The sequence below is a fragment of the Pristiophorus japonicus genome, chromosome 19 (genome assembly GCF_044704955.1).
Source record: "Pristiophorus japonicus isolate sPriJap1 chromosome 19, sPriJap1.hap1, whole genome shotgun sequence".
In the NCBI taxonomy this organism is placed as follows: Eukaryota; Metazoa; Chordata; class Chondrichthyes; family Pristiophoridae; genus Pristiophorus; species Pristiophorus japonicus.
This window is the reverse complement of record NC_091995.1, coordinates 40,996,724-41,024,388: the sequence shown is the minus strand read 5'-3', so window position 1 is coordinate 41,024,388 and position 27,665 is coordinate 40,996,724. Positions and strand designations below refer to the sequence as shown.

The 27,665-nt window shown below is 48.9% G+C and overlaps 1 protein-coding gene across 1 annotated transcript in view; it reads left to right on the top strand.

Moving 5' to 3' along the window:
- Window positions 1–27,665, top strand: part of LOC139230187 (complement C4-A-like) — a 186,096-nt gene that overhangs the window by 71,054 nt on the left and 87,377 nt on the right. Inside the window, exons 13-17 of the mRNA XM_070862027.1 lie at window positions 12,207–12,401; window positions 17,483–17,632; window positions 17,952–18,078; window positions 22,866–22,937; window positions 23,487–23,681. Of these exons, the coding sequence (XP_070718128.1) occupies window positions 12,207–12,401; window positions 17,483–17,632; window positions 17,952–18,078; window positions 22,866–22,937; window positions 23,487–23,681 (739 nt within the window). The remainder of the gene's footprint in view (window positions 1–12,206; window positions 12,402–17,482; window positions 17,633–17,951; window positions 18,079–22,865; window positions 22,938–23,486; window positions 23,682–27,665) is intronic.

Sequence of the window (27,665 nt, the reverse complement as noted above, 5' to 3'; positions counted from 1 at the left end):
TATACTGGCTTTGGAGGGGGTACAGAGACGATTCACTCGGTTGATTCCGGAGATAAGGGGGGTTACCTTATGATGATAGATTGAGTAGACTGGGTCTTTACTCGTTGTAGTTCAGAAGGATGAGGGGTGATCTTATAGAAACATTTAAAATCATGAAAGGGATAGACAAGATAGAGGCAGAGAGGTTGTTTCCACTGGTAGGGGAGACTAGAACTAAGGGGCACAGTCTCAAAATACCGGGGAGCCAATTTAAAACCGAGTTGAGAGAACCCCAGAGGGTTGTGAATCTGTGGAATTCTCTGCCCAAGGAAGCAGTTGAGGCTAGCTCATTGAATGTATTCAAGTCACAGATAGATAGATTTTTAACCAATAAGGGAATTAAGGATTACGGGGAGAGGGCGGGTAAGTGGAGCTGAGTCCACGGCCAGATCAACCATGATCTTATTGAATGGCGGAGCAGGCCCGAAGGGCTAGATGGCCTACTCTTGTTCCTAATTCTTATGTTCTTATGTCCTTATGTTCATGCTGGAGTCTGTCTAGCTCAATTTCAACCTTCTCCTTCATCATATATGGAATAGACCGAGCTTTGTGATAGACAGGCCTTGCATTGGAATCCAGGTGAATCTACATCTTGGCTTCTGTAAAATTACCAATGCCCGGTTCAAACAAAGAAGGAAACTTTTTCAATACTTGAGAACATGAAGTATCATCCACCGAGGACAACATCTTGACATAATTCCAGTTCAGCTTGATTTTCTCGAGTCAATTCCTGCCGAACAGCATTGGACCATTACCTGGGATGATCCATAATGGTAGCTCGTGAACCCCACTATCATATGACACCTCGATTGCTGCACTGCCGAGCACCGGTATGAGTTCCTTAGTGTAAGTACACAACCTGGCATTGACTGGACTCAGCTTCGGTTTTGCAGCCTTAGTGTCCCACATCTTGTCGAATGTCCTTTGGCTTATTATCAACTGGCTCGCACCCGTGTCCAGCTCAATTGATACAGGCACATCATTCAGCTTCACATTAACGACTATCGGCTGGCTCTTGCTCAGGAACGAATACCATCCATTCACTTCGTCCTCGGGTTGCGTATCCGGGCTATCACTGAACTGGTCTTCATCAACCACATGGTGAGCCGCACCATGCTTGCTCCGTTGTGGACACATCCTGTGAAGATGCCCCACTTTCGAACATCCATTGCATGAGTATTGTCTAAAGCGACACTGATGAGGCCGATGATTGCCCCCACAATGGCAACAGGGTGAAATCTGGATCAAACCAGTTGGCGGGCTCTGAGCAGTGGCAGGTTTCACGTAAGCAGCTCTGCCCGAAGACGACGCCATATTGTTTACAGTACTTGCCGTGGAACTCCGACTCGTCGATGATATCTGCCTCAAAGTATCATCCGTCGGCATGCATGCCTGGGCAGTCACGATGGCCTCTTTCAAATCCAGCGTCTCTGCAGCCAACAGCTTCCTGAGGATTACTATCACTGAACTAGTCCTCATCAACCATGTGGTGAGCCGCACCATGCTTGCTCCATCACGCAGCATGTCTTCCAGCATGTTCCCGAACTTACACAGCTCAGCAAGATGCCGCAGGTCAGCGACAAATCCTGACACGTCCTGGCCCTCAGCACGAACATGCATCTAGAAATGGTAGCGTGATATGATGATGCCCTCTTTTCGCTTCAGATGGTTACCCACCAATGTACACAATTCCTCGTACTCTTTTTCCGCTAGCTGTACAGGCGAGAGAAGATTCTTCTTGAGGCCGTAAATTTTCGGACCATAAACAGTGAGGAGAACTGCCCTGCACTTAACTGCGTAGGCCTCTGCCTCCATGCTGTTGGCCACAAAATACTGATCCAGACGGTCGACAAAATTGCCCTCCACAAATCTCTCCAGGATTCCGAAAGTGCCCATTGTGCATGCGAAGGTTCTTAAATTACCTCGTCACCAATTGTAATGACTCAAGAGTCTGGTTATTGTAAACTCACTCAGGTGCAATCTGATCCATCTTTATTCCAGCCCGAGAGTGCCAGCGTGACAAAGACACCCAGCTTATATACAGGTGACCAAGCACGCATGCCACATGCGTACGGCCCGATGACCTCCAACTGCGGCGCCCTCTGGTGTTTGGTGACCCCCAATCATTAATACATAACACAGTCCATACCGGCGTTTATGCTCCACTTGAGCCTCCTCCTGTCTTTCCTCATCTAAATCTATCAGCATAACCCTCTATTTCCTTCTCCCTTATTTACTTGTCTCATCATCATCATAGGCAGTCCTGCAGAATCGAAGAAGACTTGCTTCCACTCTTAAAATGAGTCCTTAAATGGCTGAACAGTCCAATACGAGAGCCACAGTCCCTGTCACAGGTGGGACAGATGGTCATTGAGGGTAAGGGAGGGTGGGACAGATTTGCCGCATGCTCTTTCCACTGCCTGCGCTTGATTTCCGCATGCTCTCGGCTATGAGACTCGAGGTGCTCAGTGCCCTCCCAGATGTACTTCCTCCACTTAGGGCGGTCTTGGGCCAGGGACTCCCAGGTGTCAGTGGGGATGTTGCATTTTATCAGGGAGGCTTTGAGGGTGTCCCTTATAACGTTTCCTCTGCCCACCTTTCGCTCGTTTGCCATGAAGGAGTTCCGAGTAGAGCGCTTGCTTTAGGAGTCTCGTGTCTGGCCATGTAGCCTGCCCAGCGGAGCTAATCAAGTGTGGTCAGTGCTTCAATGCTGGGGATGTTGGCCTGGTCGAGGACGCTAATGTTGGTGCGTCTGTCCTCCCAGGGGATTTGTAGGATCTTGCAGAGACATCGTTGGTGGCTTCAACCACTCCCTGTGGTAGCCAGTTCCACATTCTCACCCCTCTTTGGGCAAAGAAGTTTCTTCTGAATCCCCTATTGGATTTCTTGGTGACTATCTTATGTTGATGGCCTCTAGTTATGTTCTTCCCCACATGTGGAAACATTCTCTCTCTATCCACGCCATCAAAACCTTTCTTAACTTTAAAGTCCTCCATTACGTCACCCCTCAGCCTTCTTTTTTCAAGAGAAGAGAGCCTCTGGTGGAGAAATTGGGCTCCTGTGCGCCCCATTAGGGCCTCAGGGGGAGCGAAAGGGGAACAAATGGGTTTTCGCACGGGGGGGCAGGGAGGGGCTATTGGCTCCCCCGAAATTACGCGGGTGTTAACGGGGGCGACACACCAGCAGCGTTCCACTCCCGCCAGGCTGCTGCGCCGGTGATGGTGACATCAATTGGGCAGTGCCCCGTGAGGCCCCCGCGGGCGATGTCAGCGGCCGGCCTCACGGGTCGCGAGCTGAGCCGCACTCTGCTCGCGGGACAGGAACTAAACGTGAGGCCGCCACTTATTTCTCCCGGCTGACTCACCGGTCCCGCCCTCTTGTTCTTTATTTCTCGGGGTCCGTGCAGCGACGGGCTACGACCACGACACCCCGCATCCCCGGTGGGCGAGTGGCGGCCCCCTCACCCCACTGCAGAGCTCACAGCGTGCCCTTCCCTTTGACGGAAGGAGAGGGCCATATTGCTCGCATCAGCGCTACGTGGAGAGGCTGCCTAGCGCTGCAACATTCGCGCTCTTACCAACCTCCCCGGTCCTTCCCCCGAGAGGACGTGGAGTGCCCGACATAGCGCTCCACCTCCTCTCGGGGGCGGTAACCCCAATTTCGCAGCCGGAATGGGACTTCCGCGCCCGGCGCAGCGTGCCCCATCTCTCCTCGGTTACTGTCCCCAACCGGGGCGATACCCAATCTCGACTGCCCCAGTCTGCTCATCCTGCGGTGTACCCTCATATTTCTGGTACTGAACTGAAATGGTGCGAAGTATCAGTCGACGAGTATCAGTAACCAGTCCAAGAGATTTCTTTGTGCAGTTATGCTGCGATGGGAGTGCAGTTCAATGAAGACTCGCTCACCTGTCTCCTGCATGTTCGACAGAAGTGCCGTGGAAACCTTGGAAAATCGTTTGCCGTTTTTCCCCTCCGGATTCACGCGATTCTTGTGCAGGAGTTACTGACGCCCAGTGGGGGAAACCCGCTGAAATACACCCTCAGTGCGGGGCATCATTTCTACTTTAGGCCATGCCGTGAAACGGGCAGTCATCATCGTCATAGGCAGTCCCGCGAAATCGAGGAAGACTTGCTTCCACTCTAAAAGTGAGCTCTCAGCTGACTGTACAGTCCAATACGGGAATTACAGTCTCTGTCACAGGTGGGACAGACAGTGGTTGGAGGAAAGGGTGGGTGGGGAGCCTGGTTTGCCGCACGCTCCTTCTGCTGCCTGCGCTTGATTTCTGCATGCTCTCGGCAACAAGACTTGAGGCGCTCAGCGCCCTCCCAGATGCGCTTCCTCCAATTAGGGCGGTCTTGAGCCAGGGATTCCCAGCGGTGTCAATGGGGATGTTGCACTTTATCAAGGAGGCTTTGAGGGCGTCCTTGAAACGTTTCCTCTGCCCACCTGGGGCTCGCTTGCTGTGTAGGAGTTCTGAGTAGAGCGCTTGCTTTGGGAATCTTGTGTCGGGCATGCGGACAATGTGGCCCACCCAACGGAGCTGGTTGAGTGTGGTCACTGCTTCGTTGCTGGAGATGAAGAAATACCACCAACAATGTCTCCGCAAGATCCTGCAAATCCCCTGGGAGGAAATGGGCAGTATTGAATTGGCCGCTCACCAATGAAGTACTTTTTCTGAAGTACCGTCCCTGTTGTAATGCAGGAAATGCGTCAGCCAATTTGAGCACAGCAAGAAGCCACAAACTGCAATGTGATAATGACCAGATAATCTATTTTAGTGATCTTGATTGAGGGATAAATATTGGCCAGGGCATCGGGGATATCTCCCCTGCTCTTCTTCAAAATATATCCATGGGATCTTTTACATCCACCTGAGAGAGCAAACGGGGCCTCGGTTTAACGTCTCATCTGAAAGGCAGCACCTCCGACAGTGCAGCGCTCCCTCAACACCGCACTGGGAGTGTCAGCCTGGATTTTTGTGCTCGAGTCCCCGGAATGAGACTTGAACCCACAACCTTCTGACTCAGGGGTGAATGTGCTACCCAATGGGACACGGCTGGAACAATTTTATTTTATTGATTTTACTGTGTGAACCGTCCATCAATAAGGCTTAAATCTTGAACTTGTGAACCCGACCACAAATGTTATTTGCTGAACAATGAGAAGCTGTGTGCGTTGCGCCGGTATTTTGTCCGAATTTCGGGAATGGGTGTTTTCCAAATGGGCATTAGAATCATAGAAATTTACAGCACAGAAGGAGACCATTTTGGCCCATTGTGTCCGCGCCGGCCACCAAGAGGTTATCCAGTCTAATCCCACTTTCCAGCTCTAGGTCCGTAGCCCTGTAGGTTACGGCACTTCAGGTGCACATCCAAGTACTTTTTAAATGTGGTGAGGGTTTCTGCCTCTACCATCCATTCAGGCAGTGTGTTCCAGACCCCCATCACCCTCTGCTTAAAGAAATTTCCCCTCAAATCCCCTCTAAACCTTCTACCAATTACTTTAAATATGTGCCCCTGGTTGTTGACCCCTCTGTTAAGGGAAATAGGCCCTTTCTATCCACTCTATTTAGGCCCCTCATAATTTTATACACCTCAATGAGGTCTCCCCTCAGCCTCCTCTGTTCCAAGGAAAACAAACCCAGCCTATCCTATCTGTCCTCATGGCTAAGATTCTCCACTCCCGGCAACATCCTCGTAAACCTCGTTCTGCGCTCAGACAGGCTTGTCTGAGACTCTCTTGTGGTCCCTTCCGACCACCTGACTAATAGGAACAAGTATGGGGGAAAGTGGGGATTAGTGGCCCGAGATCCCAGGAAATGTGCCCCTAATTTTCCGCCTCAGTATCCCTGGTGGTGTGTGCATTGTAACCAGCAAGAAGGAAACCAATAGGTAGTCAAGCACTGATACAAAAATATTTCATTGTTGCCATGGCATGCCCTCCTGTTCAAAGAAGAGCAGGCAGAGTTCTCCCTTGTGTCCTGCGGCCAAGTGGAGGAAGTGCATCCGGGAGGGCGCTGAGCACCTCGAGTCTCATCGCCGAGAGCATGCAGAAACCAAGCACAGGCAGCGGAAAGAGCGTGCGGCAAACCAGTCCCACCCTCCCCTTCCCTCAACAACTATCTGTCCCACCTGTGACAGGGACTGTGGTTCTCGTATTGGACTGTTCAGCCACCTAAGGACTCATTTTAAGAATGGAAGCAAGTCTTCCTCGATTCTGAGGGACTGCCTACGATTTATACCTCAACCAAAATCACTAAAATCACACGGTCTGGCCATTATCTCATTGCTGTTAGTGGGAGCTTGCTGTGCGCACATTGGCAGCCGCATTTCCCACATTACAACAAGGACTGCACTACAAAAGTACTTCATCGGCTGTAAAGCGCTTTGGGACGTCCTAAGGTCATGAAAGGCGCTATGTAAATGCAAGTCCTTTCTTTTCCTTTCATTTCAGAAAAGGGCTCGAACCATTCCCATCCGATAATTAGCCTGGGTAATGTGCTCGGCGTGTCATGGTACCAGCCCTGTGTCCCGAGCCTGAGGAATTTACCGGCTGCCTGAATACGGACAGATGAATGAGCTTCTGTCTCACGAGCTGCCGCTGAGGTCATTAACACCAAACCTCCTTGAGTTCAGTCTGGCTCGGATTATCCAGGATCCCCTGGGATTCTGAAACTTGCCACTGCTCCTGATGTCTCCAGTGTGCCAACATAGAATCATAGAAATTTACAGCACGGAAGGAGGCCATTTCGGCCCATCGTGTCCGCACCGGCCAACAAGAGGCAACCCAGCCTAATCCCACTTTCCAGCTCTTGGTCCGTAGCCCGATAGGTTACGGCACTTCAGGTGCACATCCTGATACGTCCTTAGTACACAGTATAAATGCACACGAGGCCCATGCTTGAGAGAAGGTCAGTCTGTGACCTGTCCTTTATTCCTCAGAACTCAAGTGATGAAGGTGGGTGGAGCTTCCCCTTTTATACCTGAAGGTCCAGGTTAGGAGTGTCTCCCACCTAGTGGTCAGTGTTCTCACAGTGTACAACTTAGGTCAGATTATACATGGGTTACAATGCTGGTTGAATACATGACATCACCTCCCCCCCCAAAGTCTTATTGGGATCACAGGTTGAGTCTCTCTGGTGGTTTACGCTCCCTTGTAGAGCGCCTGAGTTGGAGCTCCGGTTGTTGGGCGCTGGCCTGAGTGTCTGCTGTTTGCAGTGCCTCAGGCCTGTCCGGACTGCCCACAGTGACTGGGCTCTCCTCCCTTTGGTTCCGGTGTTCGGTCACCTGTGGTGGAGTGAACTCTATATCGTGTTCTTCCTCTGCTTCTTCTATGGGGTTGCTGAACCTCCTTTTTGTTTGATCCACATGTTTGCGGCAGATTTGTTCATTGGTAAGTTTAACTACCAGAATCCTATTTCCCTCTTTGGCAACCACAGTGCCTGCGAGCCATTTGGGCCCTGCAGCGTAGTTGAGGACAAAAACAGGATCATTTACATCAATACATCGCGCCCTCGCATTCCTGTCATGGTAGTGATATTGTGACTGGCGCCTGCTCTCGACAATTTCTTTCATGGTGGGGTGTATAAGGGATAATCGGGTTTTGAGCGTCCTTTTCATTAGTAGCTCTGCGGGTGGAACCCCTGTGAGCGAGTGTGGTCGGGATCTGCAGGCCAACAGGAGGCGTGATAAGCGGGTTTGTAGGGAACCCCCTTGGATTCTGAGCATCCCCTGTTTGATTATCTGCACTGCTCGTTCTGCCTGGCCATTTGAGGCCGGCTTGAACGGTGCCGTTCTAACATGGTTAATTCCATTGCCTGCCATGAAGTCCTGGAATTCAGTGCTTGTGAAGCACGGGCCATTGTCGCTGACCAAGATGTCCGGTAGACCGTGGGCGGCGAACATTGCCCGTAGACTTTCTACCGTGGCAGAGGATGTGCTTGAATTTAAAATGTCACACTCGATCCATTTGGAGTAGGCGTCTACTACAACCAAAAACATTTTCCCCATGAAAGGACCTGCGTAGTCCACATGGATGCGTGACCAAGGCTTGGCGGGCCATGGCCAGGGGCTAAGGGGGGCTTCCCTGGACGCATGGCCCAGCTGGGCACACGTGTTGCACCTTCGAACACAAAGTTCCAGATCTGCGTCTATCCCTGGCCACCAAACGTGTGACCTGGCAATTGCCTTCATCGTGACAATGCCCGAGTGCCCATTGTGGAGTTCTCTGATGAACACCTCTCTGCCCATCTGGGGCATGACTACGCGGTTTCCCCACAGTAGGCAATCGGCCTGAATCGAGAGTTCATCCATGCGCCTGTGAAATGGTTTAAATTTCTCAGGGCATGCCCTGTACGTGGCTGCCCAGTCCCCATTCAGGACACATTTCTTGATTAGAGACAATAGCGGGTCTCTATTTGTCCAGACTTTAATCTGACGGGCTGTCACGGGTGAGCCTTCGCTTCCGAAAGCTTCAACAGCCATGACCATCTCAGCAGCTCGGTAGCCCCCTCAGTGGTGGCTAGTGGGAGCCTGCTGAGTGCATCGGCGCAGTTTTCGGTGCCCGGTCTGTCACAGGCAGCTAACGTGAGTGCCCACCTCTGTATGTGGGCCGATGCGTTTGCATTTATGGCCTTGTTGTCGGCCAAAAGGGGTTTGTGATCTGTCTCCAGCTCAAATTACCTGCCAAACAGGTACTGGTGCATTTTCTTTACCGCATATACACATGCGAGCGCCTCCTTTTCTACCATCTCGTAGCCCCTTTCTGCCTGGGACAGACTCCTGGAGGCATAAGCTACCGGCTGTAACTGACCCTTGGCATTGACATGCTGCAACACACACCCGACACCATAGGACGACGCATCGCACGTTAACACAAGTTTCTTACATGGGTCATATAGCGTTAACAGATTGTTGGAACATAACAAATTCCGTGCTCTATTAAAAGACCTTTCCTGGCTGTCCCCCCAGACCCATTCGCGACCTTTGCGTAGGAGCACGTGTAGTGGCTCTAGCAGCGTGCTCAATTTGGGAAGAAAGTTACCAAAATAGTTCAGGAGCCCCAGGAACGAACGCAACTCCGTCGTGTTACGGGGTCTGGGTGCTCTCTGGATCGCTTCCGTCTTGGATGCAGTAGGGCTGATCCCGTCTGCTGCTACCCTCATCCCCAGGAATTCTACCTCTGGAGCTAGGAAGACGCACTTCGCCTTTTTCAGTCGCAGACCTACACGGTCCAGTCTGCATAGCACCTCCTCCAGGTTGTGGAGGTGTTCTTCAGTATCGTAACCCGTAATGAGGATGTCGTCCTGAAAAACCACCGTCTCTGGAATCGACTTGAGGAGGCTTTCCATATTTCGTTGGAAGATCGCGGCGGCCGAGCGAATACCGAACGGACATCCGTTGTACTCAAACAACCCCTTGTGTGTCGTGATGGTGGTCAGCTTTTTCGACTCACTCGCCAGCTCCTGGGTCATGTAAGCTGAGGTCAGGTCCAATTTTGAAAAAAGTTTGCCACCGGATAGCGTCGCAAAGAGGTCCTCCGCTCTCGGTAGCGGGTACTGGTCTTGGAGTGGCACCCGATTGATGGTGGCCTTGTAATCGCCACATATCCTGACCGACCCATCCGCCTTGAGTACCGGCACAATCGGGCTCGCCCAGTCACTGAATTCGACTGGCGACTTGATGCCTTCCCTCAACAGGTGGTCCAATTCGCCTTCTATCTTTTCCCGCATCACGTACGGCACCGCTCTGGCCTTGTGGTGTACTGATCTGGCGTCCGGGTTTATGTGAATCACTACCTTGGCACCTATGAAAGTGCCAATGCCGGGTTGAAATAATGAGTCAAATTTGTCCAGGACCTGTGAGCATAATACTCGCTCCACAGAGGAAATTGCATTGACATCGCCCCATTTCCAGTTCATGACAGCAAGACAACTCCTCCCCAATAGTGCGGGACCGTCCCCTGGGACAATCCAGAGTGGCAACCTGTTCTCCGAAACTTTGTGGGTCACGACTACCGTGGCGCTGCCGAGCACTGGAATGATCTGCTTTGTGTAAGTCCGTAGCTGTGCGTCAATCGGCGATAATTTTGGCCTCCTGGCCTTGGATGCCCACAACTTTTCGAACTGTTTGATACCCATCAGGGACTGGCTGGCCCCCGTGTCTAGCTCCATTGATACTGGGATGCCATTGAGGAGCACTTTCATCATTATCGGTGGCGTCCTGGTGTATGAACTGTATACGTGCTCCACATGAACTCGCTGAACTTCAGCTTCCAGCGATTTCCCCCAGTGTCCATTTGCCCATCTCTGCAAACTCCGGCTGAATGTATGCCTCCACGCCTCCAGCATGAGTTGCGGTTTGAAACAAAAGGTCTCTTGCCAGTCGATCGTCCCTGACTGCCCCTGTTATTGTCCTTGAGTGCACCATTAACAGGTGTTGACGGCCCCATTACTGGCCGCATTGTCCCTTGCAATGGTGTGAATCGCTGTTCAGCTTGCCATTGTCTCTGTCGAACTCCCCCTCTGGGTTCGACTACATGTTGGGGCATGCCTGACTGCCCTTGTCTGCCTGGAGAACTGTGTGCTGCTTTAACAATGTTGAATCTCTGTCCCAACCATTCCTTAACACAGTACCTCTCGTCTGTTCTGCTAGTGGCCATGCTCGCGTGGTTTAAATCCCAGTTTCTTGTCGCCATTGATACGTCCTTACTACACAGTATAAATGCACACGAGGCCCATGCTTGAGAGAAGGTCAGTCTGTGACCTGTCCTTTATTCCTTAGCACTCAAGTGATGAAGGTGGGTGGAGCTTCCCCTTTTATACCTGAAGGTCCAGGTTAGGAGTGTCTCCCACCTAGTGGTCAGTGTTCTCACGGTGTACAACTTAGGTCAGTTTATACATGGGTTACAATGCTGGTTGAATACATGACACATCCAAGTATTTTTTAAATGTGGCAAGGGTTTCTGCCTCTACCACCTTTTCAGGCAGTGAGTACCAGACCCCACCACACTCTGCGTGAAGAAATTTCCCCTCAAATCTCCTCTAAACCTCCCCCCATGACTTTAAATTTATGCCCCCTGGTTGTTGACCGCTGGTTGATAGCACCCGAAACCACGCTGTATCCCTAACTCTAGTCAGGTGGTACCACGTAATCGGCAAATGCCGCCACTTACTGGGCTGGGCTAACAATGCCGGCAATCCCTCATCCAAACCAATCCTTGGCAGTCCGCCATTGCTCCATTATAACCATCTCTTCCAATCAATAACCCCTAAATGACATGGCAGCTGAAACCTCTAGCCCATTCAGTCCTGACCAAGTGAGGTATTCCCGCTTGCTCCTCGTTACCATTAGATAATTCAGCTTACCGCCCCCCCCTTCCCCCCTCCGCCCCAACCCCCCTGCTCATATTCGGGTTGTTTGGCACTAGATACAGCTGCATTAAGTTATGTTGCTAAATTGACTTCAATGGACAGAATATGTCTTACTGCAATTATATAGGGCCCTGGTGAGACCACACCTGGAGTATTGTGTACAGTTTTGGTCTCCTTACCTAAGGAAGGATACACTTGCCATTGAGGGAAGTGCAATGAAGGTTCACCAGCCTGATTCCTGGGATTGGGGATTGTCCTGTGAGAGGTGATCTCATTGAAAAATACAAAATCCTTACAGGGCTTGACAGGGTAGATGCAGGGAGGATGTTTCTTCTGGCTGGGGAGTCTAGAACCAGGGGTCACAGTCTCAGAATAAGGCATCGGCCATTTTGGACTGAGAAGAGGAGAAATTTCTTCACTCGGAGAATCTTTGGAATTCTCTACCCCAGAGGGCTGTGGATGCTCAGTCTTTGAGTATATTCAAGGCAGAGATTGATAGATTTTTTGGGTATTAAGCAAATCGAGGGATATGGGGATAGTGCAGGGAAGTGGAGTTGAGGTAGAAGATCAGCCATGATTTTTATTGAATGGCGGAGCAGGCTCGAGGGGCCAAATGGATTACTCCTGTTTCTAATTCTTATGTTCTTATGTAATATCGGGTGGCCGGGGGGGGGGGGGGTTGCTGGTGGCGGCAGGGGATGGGTGGGTGTAACAGGCGGCTGATTCGCTAGCACCCGCTTTGCGTGAGCGCCAGTCGAATTTCTACCCCGTTGGGTCTGTTTTTTTCCCACAGCTCGTAAGCAAAGGCAGGGTGATCACCGCCGGTAGGATTCGCAAGGCGGACCCTACAAAGCTCCGCCTCCAAGTGGTCCTGGACATGGTTCCGACATTCCGCCTTCTCGCCTACTATTACACCCACGTGAGGGGGAAAACAGAAATCGTGGCCAACTCGGTGTGGATCGATGTGCAGGACCAGTGCGAGGGGCGGGTGAGCAAACATAAACGATTTCTCACACGGTTTTGTCGCGGAAAACATTGTTTTTGTTTAGCAGGCACTGTCATTTTAATTGTCCGGCCCGCTCCCACACTGACCTCTCAGTCCTCGGCCTCCTGTACTGTTCCACCTCATGGCTTCATTCGGCCCGATATAGCCTTCCGGACTCAACATTGAGTTTAACAATTTCAGATCATAACCACTGCTCCCATTTTTTTGAACATCTTTTGGTCGTGATTCTGCTGTTGCCATTTACACCTCCTCTGGACCCATCTTTTGTTTCTGTACTTGTCCCATTCCCATCTCCTTTCGCCTCGCACCATCATCCCTTTCGCTATTTAATCTCTCCTGCCTTCCACCCTATCACAGACCTTCCCTTTTGTTCTTTGGAGGCAGTTCAGAGAAGGTTCACGAGGTTGATTCTGGGGATGAGGGGGTTGACTTATGAGGAAAGGTTGAGTAGGTTGGGCCTCTACTCATTGGAATTCAGAAGAATGAGAGGTGATCTTATCGAAAGGTATAAGATTATGAGGGGGCTTGACAAGGTGGACGCAGAGAGGATGTTTCCACTGATGGGGGAGAATAGAACTAGGGGGCATAATCTTAGAATAAGGGGCCGCCCATTTAAAACAGAGATGAGGAGAAATTTCTTCTCTCAGAGGGTTGTAAATCTGTGGAATTTGCTGCCTCAGAGAGCTGTGGAAGCTGGGACATTGAATAAATTTAAGACAGAGATAGACAGTTTCTTAACCAATAAAGGAATAAAAGATAAGGGGTTATGGGGCAAGGGCAAGGAAGTGGAGATGAGTCCATGATTGGATCAGCCATGATATTATTGAATGGCGGAGCAGGCTCGAGGGGCAGTATGGCCTACTCCTGTTCCTATTTCTTATATTCTTATGTTCTTTCCTGCCCTTCCCTCTTTCCCTGCCTCTATACTTGCTTGAAATCGGTTACAACTCTAACCTTTGCCAGTTCTGATGAACACTCATTGGCCTGAAACGTTAACTCTGTTTCTCTCTCCACAGATACTGTCTCACCTGCTGAATAGTTCCAGCTTTTCCTGTTTCTATTTCAAATTTCCAGCATGTACAGTATTTTGCTTTTGTTTTAGTGGCAATTCTCACTGGGTCACCAGAAGGAACCAATTTTCGCTAATTGGTTTTCTTACTTTCGACTGAAGAGGTCTGTTGACACAAGGAGGATAGAGTATAAAAGCAGAAAAGTCCTGCTACAACTGTACAGGGTATTGGTGAGGCCACATCTGGAGTACTACATACAGTTTTGGTCTCCATATTTAAGAAAGGATATACTTGCATTGGAGGCAGTTCAGAGAAGGTTCACGAGGTTGATTCCAGAGATGAGGGGGTTGACTTATGAAGATAGGTTGAGTAGGTTGGGCCGATACACATTGGAGTTCAGAAGAATGAGAGGTGATCTTATTGAAACATATAAGGTAATGAGGGGGCTCGACAAGGTGGATGCAGAGAGGATATTTCCACTCATAGGGGAAACTAAAACCAAGGGACATCGTCTTAGAATAAGGGGTCGCCCATTTAAAACTGAGATGAGGAGAAATGTCTTCTCTCAGAAGGTTGTAAATCTGTGTTCTCTGCCCCAGAGAGCTGTGGAGGCTGGGTCATTAAATATATTTAAGGTGGAGATAGACAGATTTTTGAGTGATAAGGGAATAAGGGGTTATGGGGAACGGGCAGGGAAGTGGAGCTGAGCCCATGATAAGATCAGCCATGATCTTATTAAATGATGGAGCAGGCTCGAGGGGCCAAATGACTCCTGTTCCAATTTCTTATGTTCTTACAATTGATGGAATTTGTCTCGATTTTGCAGCCACGGACTGACTGTGTCTGGCACAATCGGGGAGCGAAATCGGAAAATTGAGGGCGCGCTGCTCATAATTTTCCATCCGATTTCCATCCTGGGGACCTAGAGAAATTATGCTGTATAGGGTAGAATTTCCACGGGGTTTCTGCCGTAATTTCGGCCATAGATCGGAAGCTGGGAAATTGCTCAATTCAACCTGCGGTCTGCATTCGGCCTGACTGTCAGCCTGACAGCTACATTCTCTCAACTGTGTCATAAAAACATAAGAAATAGGAGCAGGAGTAGGCCATCTGGCCCCTTGAGCCTGCTCCGCCATTCAATGAAATCATGGCTGAACTGATCCTGGCCTCAACTCCACTTCCCCGCCCGCTCCCCATAACCCTTGACCCTGTTATCTCTCAAAAATCTGTCTAACTCAGCCTTGAATATATTCAATACCCAGCCTCCACAGCTCTCTGGGGCAGAGAATTCCAAAGATTCACGGCCCTCTGAGAAGAAATTCCTCCTCATCTCAGTTCTAAATGGACAGCCCCTTATTCTGAAACTAAGCCCCCTAGTTCTAGATTCCCCATGGGGAAACATCCTCTCTGCATCTACCCTGTCGAGCACCCTCAGTATCTTTATAATCAATAAGATCACACCTCATTCTTCTAAACTCCAATGAGTATAGGCCCAACCTGCTCAACCTTTCTTCATATGACAACCCCTTCATCTCAGGAATCAACCTCGTGAACCTTCTCTGAACTGCCTCCAATGCAAGTATATCCCTCCTTAAATAAAGAGACCAAAACTGCACGCAGTACTCCAGGTGTTGTCTCACCAATACCCTGTACAGTTGTAGCAAGACTTCCTTACTTTTATACGCTAGCCCCCTTGAAATAAAGGCCAACATTCCCTTTGCCTTCCTGATTACTTGCTGTACCTGCATACTAACTTTTTGTGTTTCATGTACAAGGACTCCCAGATCTCTCTGTACCGGAGCATTTTGTAATCTCTCCCCATTTAAATAATAATTTTGCATTTTTATTTTTCTTACCAAAGTGGATAACCTCACATTTTCCCACATTATACTCCATCTGCCAAATTTTTGCCCAGTCACTTAGCCTGTCTATATCCCTTTGCAGATTCTGTGCATCCTCCTCACAACTTGCTTTCCCACCCATCTTTGTATCGTCAACAAACTTAGCTACATTACACTCGGTCCCTTCATCCAAGTCATTAATATAGATTGTAAATAGTTGAGGCCCCAGCACCGATCCCCGTGGCACCCACGAGTTACAGTGTCCTTTTACCGCCATTGTACTGAAGTGTTCCTTTGCTCACACTCCTGTCCATGGCAGCCATATGATGTAACATCTGGTCACAGCGAATTCCAGCCAGTCCGTTCACCACCGAGTAGGTCCTTCGAGGGTTAGCAATTCAATTCAATGCAGAAAAGTGCGAAGTGTTACATTTGGTAGGAAGAACCGGGAGAGGCAATATAAACTAAAGGGTGCAATCCCAAAATGGGTGCATGAACAGAGAGACCTAGGGGTGTATGTGTACTTTTCTACATTAAATTTCATCTGCCACATGTCCTCTCATTCCACCAGCCTATCTATGTTTTGTTTCATCTGCAAATTTGTAAATTGTGCCCTGTACACCCAAGTCATTAATATATATCAACAAAAGCAATGGTTCTAGTACCGACCCCTGGGGAACACCACTGTATACCTTCATCCAGTCTGATAAACAACTGTTCACCACCACTCTCTGTTTCCTGTCACTTAGCCAATTTTGTATCCATGCTGTCACTGTCCCTTTTATTCCATGGGCTTCGACTTTGCTGGCAAGCCTGGCATGCAAGTGTAGCAGCCAGTGAAGAAGGCAAATTGTATGTTGGCCTTCATAGCTAGGGGATTTGAGTATAGGAGCAGGGAGGTCTTACTGCAGTTGTACAGGGCCTTGGTAAGGCCACATCTTGAATATTGTGTACAGTTTTGGTCTCCTAATCTGAGGAAGGACGTTCTTGCTATTGAGGAAGTGCAGGAAGGTTCAACAGACTGATTCCCGGGATGGCAGGACTGACATATGAGGAGAAACTGGATCGACTGGGTCTGTATTCACTGGAGTTTAGAAGAATGAGAGGGGATCTCATAGAAACATAAAATTCTGGCGGGACTGGACAGGTTAGATGCAGGAAGAATGTTCTCGATGTTGGGGGAGTCCAGAACCAGGGGTCACAGTCTAAGGATAAGGGGTAAACCATTTAGGATCGAGATGAGGAGAAACTTCTTCACTCAGAGAATTGTGAACCTGTGGAATTCCCTACCGCAGAGAGTTGTTGATGCCAGTTCATTGGATATATTCAAGAGGGAGTTAGATATGGCCGTTATGGCTAAAGGGATCAAGGGGTATGGAGAGAAAGCAGGAAAGGGGTACGGAGGTGAATGATCAGCCATGATCTTATTGAATGGTGGTGCAGGCTCGAAGGGCCAAATGGCCTACTCCTGCACCTATTTTCTATGTTTCTATGTTTGTATGTTTAAATCATTGAAGGTGGCAGGGCAGGTTGAGAAAATGGTTAAACAAGCTTACGGGATCCTGGGCTTCATTAATAGAGGCATAGAGTACAAAAGCAAGGAAGTTATGATGAACCTGTATAAAACACTGTTTCGGCCTCAACTGGAGCATTGTGTCCAATTCTGGGCACCGCACTTTAGGAAGGATGTGAAGGCCTTAGAGAGGGTGCAGAAAAGATTTACAAGAATGGTTCCAGGAATGAGGGATTTCAGTTACGTTGATAGACTGGAGAAGCCGGGGTTGTTCTCCTTAGAGCAGAGAAGGTTGAGAGGAGATTTGATCGAGGTGTTCAAAATCATGAGGGTTTGGACAGAGTAGTGAGAAACTGTTCCCATTGGCAGAAGTGTGGAGAACCAGAGGACACAGATTTAAGGTGATTGGCAGAAGATCCAAAGGTGTCATGAGGAAAAACATTTTTACGCAGCGAGTGGTTATGATCTGGAGTGCACGGCCTGAAAGGGTGGTGGAGGCAGATTCAATCGGGGCTTTCAAAAGGGAATTGGATAAATACCTGAAGGAAAAACATTTCCAGGGCTACGGGGAAAGGGCGGCAGAGTGGGACTAGTTGAGGTGCCCTTGCAGGGAGCCGGCACAGGCTCGACGGACCGAATAGCCTCCTGTGCTTTAACCATTCCATGATTCTATGTATGTACGATTCAATTGTTTTACAGATTGAAATAAAGGACTATGATACAACCCATCAACCGGGAGCTGCCTTTGACCTGCAATTCTCCACCAACGATGCAGCAAATGTGTCCTTTGTCATTGTTGACTCCGCAGTGTACATTCTGAACAACAGGAACAAACTCACACCCAGGAAGGTAATATGCCTAGACTTTGTGTTTCGATCAGTTGGAAAGCTGGGTGCTATTTGTAACAGCAGTTCTTTCCAGGACATTTTCTCTCTTCAGTATGTCTAATCATATTGCAAATTCATTTTTTTGGAATCTATTTTAGATTTAACTAGACATGCAAAGCAGAAAAAAGATTTCTCCAGTAAGTTTGCCCTGTTGCTACAATGGCGATTGGATGAATGTTAAGATTTTACTTCAAAGCTGCAGTAAGGCAGCGGAACTAAAAGCGTCTGATTTATAAACATCGAGGGCGTGCTTTACAGTTCCATTTTTTCTCTGTAAATAGGTATTCGAAGCGATGAACTCTTACGATCTGGGATGTTTCTATGGCGGTGGAGCTGACAATGTTGGTGTTTTTAAAGATGCTGGACTGAGTTTCATCTCCGATGTGGCTGTATCATCACTTAGACATGGTAAACACGCACAATATACGCATCACAGGTAGATCATCACATTTAAACAGTACTTGGATATACGCTTGAAATGCCGTAATCTACAGGGCTATGGAGCAAGAGCTGGAAAATGGGATTAGACTGGATAGCTCTTTTTCGATCGACACACACCTTCAGTGCCGTAAATTTCTATGATTCTATTCTATGAGATAGACAGACACAGACAGACAGATGGATAGAGTTTTTTTTATTCGTCCATGCGATGTGGGCGTCGCTGGCAAGGCCGGCATTTATTGCCCATCCCTAATTGCCCCTTGAGAAGGTGGTGGTGAGCCGCCTTCTTGAACCGCTGCAGTCCGTGTGGTGAAGGTGCTCCCACAGTGCTGTTAGGGAGGGAGTTCCAGGATTTTGTCCCAGCGACGATGAAGGAACGGCCAATATATTTTCAAGTCAGGATGGTGTGTAATTTGGAGGGGAACTTGGAGGTGATCTTGTTCTCATGCGCCTGCTGCCCTTGTCCCTCTAGGTCATGGAGATCATGGGTTTGGGTAAGATCGACAATGACAGACAGATAATGACAGACAGACAATCACAAACAGATAGATTGAAAAATGACAGATAATGGGAGATAGATAGATAATGACAGACAGACAGCAATAACAAAAACAACTTGTATTTATATAGTGCCTTTAACATAGTGCAATGTCCCAAGGCGCTTCACAGGAGTATTATGAGATAAAACAATTTGACACCAAGCCGCATAAGCAGAAATTAGAGCAGGTGACCAAAAGCTTGGTCAAAGAGGCAGGTTTTAAGCCTTGAAGGAGGAAAGAGAGGTAGCGAGGTGGAAGGTTTAGGCACGGAATTTCAGAGCTTGGGGCCCAGGCAACAGAAGGCACGGCCACCAATGGTTGAGCGATTATAACCAGGGACGCGCAAGAGGGCAGAATTCGAGGAGTGCAGAGATCTCGGCGGGGTGGGGGGGGTGGGGGGGGAGGGATGTGGGGCTGGAGGAGATTACAGAGCTAGGGAGGGGTGAAGCCATGGAGGAGTTTGAAAATAAGGATGAGAATTTTGAAATCGAGGCGTTGATTAACCGTGAGCCAATGTAGGTCAGCGAGCACAGTGGTGATGGGTGAGCGGGACTTGGTGTGAGTTAGGACACGGGCTGCTGAGTTTTGGATTATCTCTAGTTTACGTTGGGTAGAATGTGGGAGGCCAGCCAGGAGTGCGTTGGAATAGTCAAGTCTAGAGGTAACAAAGGCATGGATGAGGGTTTCAGCAGCAGATGAGCTGAGGCAGGGGCGGAGATGGGCGATGTTACGGAGGTGGAAATAGGCGGTCTTAGACAGACAATGACAGACAGACAGATGGATAATGACAAACAGGCAGACAGGCAGAAATCAGCTCACTTCAGCTCATGAGTAAACTACTGCATGAAACGTTACTGGATGTGAACCTTAGTTTAGGGATGCTTAACTCTTTGTTGTTACATTGCTCTACCCACAGGTTTGGTGGTAACGTTGATCCATTGAAATCACTATGTTAAAATTATGTAAAGCAGTGTCATGACAAACTGTTACACATTGGGATGAAAGTACCCGAATTAATATGCAGGGTGATAATCGTTGCTATTACAAAGTTCCGACAGCACTGTTAAGAATCCTCAGTTATAGAGACCTCTTTATGTACACCTGTGAGGAGTTAACTCTATTCTGTATTTGCAGTGAAATCATTAACATGTCATGAACGCTGTCAGATAGAAGCCAGTGGAAGGATCTTCGAGTGTAAGTTGAGGGTAGGACAGTAGGTTAAACCACTGGGTACTGGCGAAATGGTCTGAAGTTCTGAGAAAAACCCTTTCTAAAGTAGCCAAAAAGAATTCAGACCAAGAAATTTGTTTTCATGCTAGAACATTCCACGAGTTCTTTCAAAAACCATGGCAATCAGACGAATTCTTATAGTCACGTCACACATTGAATGATATTTCCTTTAGAAATAATAAAAACCTTCTCTGGTCTCTCTCTTGGAGCATCAATGGGGGTAATTTTGGCTGGGCGGTGATCTGGGGGGACTGGATCCCTCGGCCATTGTAGATCCCACCTGATTTTCATCCCATTGATTCCAATGGAAATAAATATTTGGCGTGTTACAAGCGAGAAATAGACTGGGCCTAGTGTAAATAAACCCTTAGGTGTGAAATTGATGGGATTGAAGGCTGATAAATTAAGGAAGTGGCCCTAGAAATAATGGGTGCATTGGTGATCATTTTCCAACAGTCTATCGACTCTGGATCAGTTCCTATGGACTGGAGGGTAGCTAATGTAACACCACTTTTTAAAAAGGGAGGGAGAGAGAAAACGGGTAATTACAGACCGGTTAGCCTGCCATCAGTAGTGGGGAAAATGTTGGAATCAATTATTAAGGATGAAATAGCAACGCATTTGGAAAGCAGTGACAGGATCGGTCCAAGTCAACATGGATTTATGAAAGGGAAATCATGCTTGACAAATCTTCTGGAATTTATTGAGGATGTAACTAGCAGAGTGGACAATGGAGAACCAGTGGATGAGGTGTATTTAGACTTTCAAAAGGCTTTTGACAAGGTCCCACCCAAGAGATTGGTGTGCAAAATCAAAGCACATGATATTGGGAGTAATATACTGAGGTGGATAGAGAACTGGTTGGCAGACAGGAAGCAGAGAGTCGGGATAAACGGGTCCTTTTCAGAATGGCAGGCAGTGACTAGTGGAGTGCCGCAGGGCACAGTGCTGGGACCCCAGCTCTTTACAATATACATCAATTATTTTGATGAAGGAATTGAGTGTAATATCTCCAGGTTTGAAGATGACACTAAACTGGGAAGCGGTGTGAGCTGTGAGGAGGATGCTAATAGGCTGCAGGGTGACTTAGACAGGTTAGGTGAGTGGGCAAATGCATGGCAGATGCAGTATAATGTGGATAAATGTGAGGTTATCCACTTTGGGGGCAAAAATGCGAAGACAGAATATTATCTGAACGGTGGCAGATTCGGAAAAGGGGAGGTGCAACGAGACCTGGCTGTCATGGTTCATCAGTCATTGAAAGTTGGCATGCAGGCGGTGAAGAAGGCAAATGGTATGTTAGCCTTCATAGCTAGAGGATTTGAGTATAGGAGCAGGGAGGTCTTACTGCAGTTGTACAGGGCCTTGTTAAGGCCTCACCTGGAATATTGTGTTCAGTTTTGGTCTCCTAATCTGAGGAAGGACGTTCTTGCTATTGAGGGAATGCAGCGAAGGTTCACCAGACTGATTCCCGGGATGGCTGGACTGACATATGAGGAGAGACTGGATCAACTGGGCCTTTATACATTGGAGTTTAGAAGGATGAGAGGGGATCTCATAGAAACATATAAGATTCTGACGGGATGGGACAGGTTAGATGCAGGTAGAATGTTCCCGATGTTGGGGAAGTCCAGAACCAGAGGACACAGTCTTAGGATAAGGGGTAGGCCATTTAGGATTGAGATGAGGAGAAACTTCTTCACTTAGAGAGTTGTTAACCTGTGGAATTCCCTGCCGCAGAGAGTTGTTGATGCCAGTTCATTGGGTGTATTCAAGAGGGAGTTAGATGTGGCCCTTTCGGCTGAGGGGATCAAGGGGTATGGAGAGAAAGCAGGAAAGGGGTACTGAGGGAATGATCAGCCATGATCTCATTGAATGGTGGTGCAGGCTCGAAGGGCCGAATGGCCTACTCCTGCACCTATTTTCTATGTTTCCATGTTTCTATGTTTCTATGAGCTTGGCTTTGCACAATAGCGAATTGACCTTTGGACACGACTATTCCAACGCACTCCTGGCCTGCCTCCCATTTTCCACCCTCCATAAACTTGAGGTCATCCAAAGATCTGCTGCCTGTGTCCTAACCTGCACAAAGTCCTGTTCACCCATCAGCCCTGAGCTCGCTGACCTATCCGGCAACGATTCGATTTTAAAATTCCCATACTTGTTTTCAATTCCCTCCATGGCCTTGCCCCTCCCTATCTCCACCAGTCCTACAACCGTCAAAGATCTCTGCGGTCCTCCAATTTTGGCCTTTTGTGCACCCCAATTTTAATTGCTCCACCAATGGTGGCTGTGCCTTCAGCTGACTAGGCCCTAAGCTCTGGAATTTCCTCCCTATATCTCTCCGTATCTCTACCTCTCTTTCCTCCATTATGATGTTTCTTAAAACCTACCTCTTTGACCAAGTCTGCCTTAATATCTCCTCAGAGAGCTGTGGAAGCTGGGTCATTGAATAAATTTAAGGCAGAGATAGACAGTTTTTTAAACGATAAGGGAATAAGGGGTTATGGGGAGCGGGCAGGGAAGTGGAGCTGCGTCCATGATCGGATCAGCCATGATCGTATTAATTGGCAGAGCAGGCTCGAGGGGCCGTATGGTCTACTCCTGCTCCTAATTCTTTTGTTCTTATGTTTATGAGGCTTGGCGTCAAATTTTGATGACGCTCCTGTGAAGCACCTTGGGACGTTTTACTACGTTAAAGGCAATGTATAAATACATGTTGTTGTTGTTCAATGGAAATAAAAATGGGGAGTGATGGGCTACCGACTTGCTATCACCCGCGTTACACTATTGCACAAAGTCCAGATCACCCTGTTGTTTGCTACTTCTGGCAAACACGTAAATGTTTGTTTTTGCAAAGTGTTGACAATTCTCTCATAAATATTGAATGGGAGAACTTGTCCAGCGAAGTTGTGTCCTCTAACTGATCACAAAATGTTCCCCCTTGACACGTTGAGCTGGGTTCTGTTTCTGATCATTTTTCAGAATACTTGTGCAAAAACGAAGTCAGAAGACAGAGGAGAGCGTTAAATCTACAGCGACAATATTCTGGAAAATGTGAGTCTCGACGAACGCACTGAACTCTAATTCTTCATTTCTCTTTAATACTGTTTTAAAATGACATGCAAACAATGATCTTTTCCATTGGTGTAACTACGTCTGATAATCCCAAGAACCGTACCAATCTGCTCTCCATATTATAAAAAGGATATTGAGGCACTTGAGAAGGTGCAAAAAAGATCGGGGCTGATCTGCATCCTAAGTGCATCCACCTGCCTTAGCTCCATATCCTTTTATAAACTTATCGAGCAAAAATCTGTCACTCCCAGATGTATAATTATTAATTGAACTAGCATCTGAATCCTGTTTGTATGTCGTGTAGGACTGGAGTGCATCATCACCCCTGGCAACCAAATTTTAATTTGAACCAAGTTTACTGTCAAAAGGTTGATTTGTTTAATTTGTCGGTTTTAGTGCCCCCCTTTAATCAGGGGGCACTTGAGTATTGTTTGCAACAAAATAGTTGTAGGTCGTGTCGCTGGTTCCAGCCTGGAATGCGCTGGGCAGTTATTATTACGCTGCCGTTTCTTGTCTCACTTCCTGCAGTGAGCGAGTACTCCGACAAAACACTGCACAAATGCTGCAAGGACGGTGTCACCAACATATTAATTCAGCTCAGCTGTGAGGAGCGAGCAAGGCGGGTCAAGGAGAAGGCGTGCCGCCTGGTTTTCCAGACTTGCTGCGACTATGGGGTGGAGTTGAGGAAGAATCAGTCGCTGAAGACGGATTCAATAGCAAGAGGTAAGAGATGCCTGGCTGCAGCCACATTGGCATGGAGACAATCTTGGTCATGCTTCACAATATTTTCACATGGTCCCGCAATTGAGCCATACTCACTCAGCGAGGCAGTTGAATTAATTCACAAATACACAAATACACAAATAAACAAATACAACTGCACAAATCACTGAAAGTAGCGACGCAGGTTAACAAGGCCATAACGAAAGCAAACCAAGCACCAGGGCTTATTTCTGGAGGGATAGAATAGAGAAGTAGGGAAGTTATGCTCAACCTGTATGGAACCTTGGTTGGATCACATTTGGAGTACTGAGTCGAATTCTGTTCGCCATATAATAAAAAGGATATAGAGGCACTGGAGAGGGTGCAGAGAAGATTTACAAGGATGGTACCAGAAAGGTGAGGTTATACATATCAGGAAAGGATGAAAAAAGATGGCTGAGGGGTGAACTAATAGGGGTCTTTAAAATTATGAAAGGTTTTGTTAGAGTGGATACAGAATGTTTCCAATTGTGGGGAAGAGCATAACTAGAGGCCATCAATATAAGATAGTCACCAAGAAATAAATAGGGGAAAGGTGACTGGATGTGGGCGGGGTGGAGGGGGAGGCCCACCTGATATCCAGTTCTCATCATCATCATAGGCGGTCCCTCTAACGAGGATGACTTGCTTCCACGAGTTCGCAGATGTTTCAATGAAGGACCCGATGTTCCAGGTCCTGAACTCCAATTGAAGGGTGGAAGATGCCTGTGCGTGGATTTTTTTAACGTGTGGTGATCGTTGCACACCAGCCACCACACGGGTTTGACAGAGCTCGGCCTTTATCCAGTGGTAAAGGTTAACCAGGACGACTGGAGACCTGCTCTGCTGCACGGACCAAGTGCACGCACACATCGCAGTGTGGGCTGGTCCGTGCTGCCCCTGGGCCCTCGGCTCTTCTGGGCCCCGTACCCTCATTGCCGCATCTCTGCCACGATCCCTCACCGCTCCTCCGCCACAAAAACACTCGCCACACCTCCGCCACAATCTCCGCCGCTCCTCCGCCACAAAAACACTCGCCACACCTCCGCCACAATCTCCGCCGCTCCTCCGCCACAAAAACACTCGCCACACCTCCGCCACAATCTCCGACGCTCCTCCGCCACAAAAACACTCGCCACACCTCCGCCACAATCTCCCGCCGCTCCTCCGCCACAAAAACACTCACCGCACCTCCACCACGATCTCCCGCCACTCCTCCGCCACAAACACTCGCCACACCTCCGCCATGATCCCTCACCGCTCCTCCGCCACAAAAACACTCGCCACACCTCCGCCACAATCTCCCGCCGCTCCTCCGCCACAAAAACACTCACCACACCTCCGCCACAATCTCCCGCCGCTCCTCCGCCACAAAAACACTCACCACACCTCCGCCACAATCTCCCGCCGCTCCTCCGCCACAAAAACACTCGCCACACCTCCGCCACGATCCCTCACCGCTCCTCCGCCACAAAAACACTCGCCACACCTCCGCCACAATCTCCCGCCGCTCCTCCGCCACAAAAACACTCACCACACCTCCGCCACGATCCCTCACCGCTCCTCCGCCACAAAAACACTCGCCACACCGCCGCCACGATCCCTCACCGCTCCTCCGCCACAAAAACACTCGCCACACCGCCGCCACAATCTCCCGCCGCTCCTCCGCCACAAAAACACTCGCCACACCTCCGCCACGATCCCTCACCGCTCCTCCGCCACAAAAACACTCGCCACACCGCCGCCACGATCCCTCACCGCTCCTCCGCCACAAAAACACTCGCCACACCGCCGCCACAATCTCCCGCCGCTCCTCCGCCACAAAAACACTCGCCGCACCGCCGCCACAATCTCCCGCCGCTCCTCCGCCACAAAAACACTCACCACACCTCCGCCACAATCTCCCGCCGCTCCTCCGCCACAAACATTCGCCGCACTTCCGCCACGATCACCCACCAAATCTCAGCCACGATCCCTCATCACTCCTCCGCCCTGATCTCTCGCCGCTCCTCCGCCCTGATCACTCGTCGCAAGTCCGCCCCGACCTTCCCGCTCCTCTGCTGTACCAGGGCCCCGCCGATGCTCCGGCCCACGCTCCAAACAGTGACCTGGGTCCTGATGACATCACACAGTCGCCCACCTCAAAGCCGTCGCACATTTGTGTCAGCTCGCGCTGGAAGCTGCAGTGGCTTGCTCCAGCTCTTTTTATAGCTCCGACCTGCGGAGATGTTCTCTCGCCGGTCGGGGTGGCCCAGGATGGGTATCCAGTTCTATAATGAAGGCAATGGACGTATCACGAGAAACCGATGGGATACATGGCGCTGTGCGTCCCCTGCCCGTGCCTAGTTTCACCGCACTGACTCCGAGTGGCGTACAGCCCGAGCTGCCATGACCTCGCTAGCGAGGGCATAATCCAGGCGTGAATGTGAAGAGCAGGCTCTGGACTTTGCGTGGGATCGCAGCACAGCCCTCTGAGCGTGGAGAGGCACCGCCGTTTACGTTAGCTGTTGAGCAGGACTAGGTCTTCCTTCACCAGGGTAGAAATGCGACTTGAGTTGTTGCACCGAATGGGCGGCAGCCTATTCACCACCCGATACATTCCATGCCAGTGTTCAGTTCCATTGCCTTCAGCACTGATGCACAGTGCTGCTTCTGTTTCTGCAATGCTGTTTTCCCAACACGAATTGATCAGTGGTCATCCCAAACAACACAGAAAGAGGGGTGCCCCTTTTAAACATAAGAACATAAGAAATAGGAGCAGGAGTAGGCCATTTGGCCCCTCGAGCCTGCTCCGCCATTCAATAAGACCATGGCTGATCATCGACCTCAACTCCACTTCCCTGTTCGCTTCCCATAACCCTTGACTCCCTTATTGTTCAAAAATCTGTCTATCTCCACCTTAAATATATTCAATGACCCAGCCTCCACAGCTCTCTGGGGGAGAGAATTCCAAAGATTCACGACCCTCTGAGAGAAGAAATTCCTCCTCATCTCCGTTTTAAATGGGCGACCCCTTATTCTGAAACTATGCCCCCTAGTTCTAGGTTCCCCCACGAGGGGAAACATCCTCTCTGCATCTACCCTGTCCAGCCCCCTCAGAAACTTAAGACGTTTCAATAAGATCATCTCTTAGAAACATAGAAATTTACAGCACAGAAGGAGGCCTTTTCGGCCCATCGTGTCCGCGCCGGCCGACAAAGAGCCACACAGCCCTTGGTCAGCAGCCCTAAAGATTACATATAAACCTATGAACAACGACGGAAAGGCAAAGAGCACCCAGCCCGCCTCACACAACTACGACACCCCTTATATTCTTCTAAACTCCAATGAGTAGAGGCCAAACTGCCCAACCTTTCTTCATAAGTCAACCCCCTTCATCTCAGGAATCAACCTTCTCTGAACTGCCTCCATTGCAAATATATCCTTCCTTAAATAAGGAGACCAAAACTGTACAGTACTCCAAAGACCCAAATAAGATTAAAACGGTGCAGAGAAAAGGGATAGATCAGGCTGAATGGATGGGGAGGTGTATGTTTAATTTGTGGCAGTGATGTTTGTAATGTATTTGCTTCATGTGTTCTTTGGTTCAGAATTCACAGCAACACATTGCTATTAAGAACTAGTTGGTTTATTAACAAAGGTTTAACAATCACACTACACATTACCAGTTCATCCACCAGGCTCACCACTACATACCTCATCGTGGATGGCCAGGACCCAACTGACTGGGGTTTTATTGGGTCTTGTGAACATCATGTGACTGGCTAAACTCTTTTTGTTGCAAAACAAACTAAACAATTACATCAAGTGCCCCCTGATTAAAGCGGGGAGGGGGTGGGGTGGGGGTTGCAGCCCAGAGAACAAACACTCCAAACCCTTTTCAAGTGCCCTTTTTTTTTGTTTTTTGGGGGAGTTTTTTGGGGCACTAAAAAATAGAAATTATACAGGTGCCTCCTGGCTAAAAGG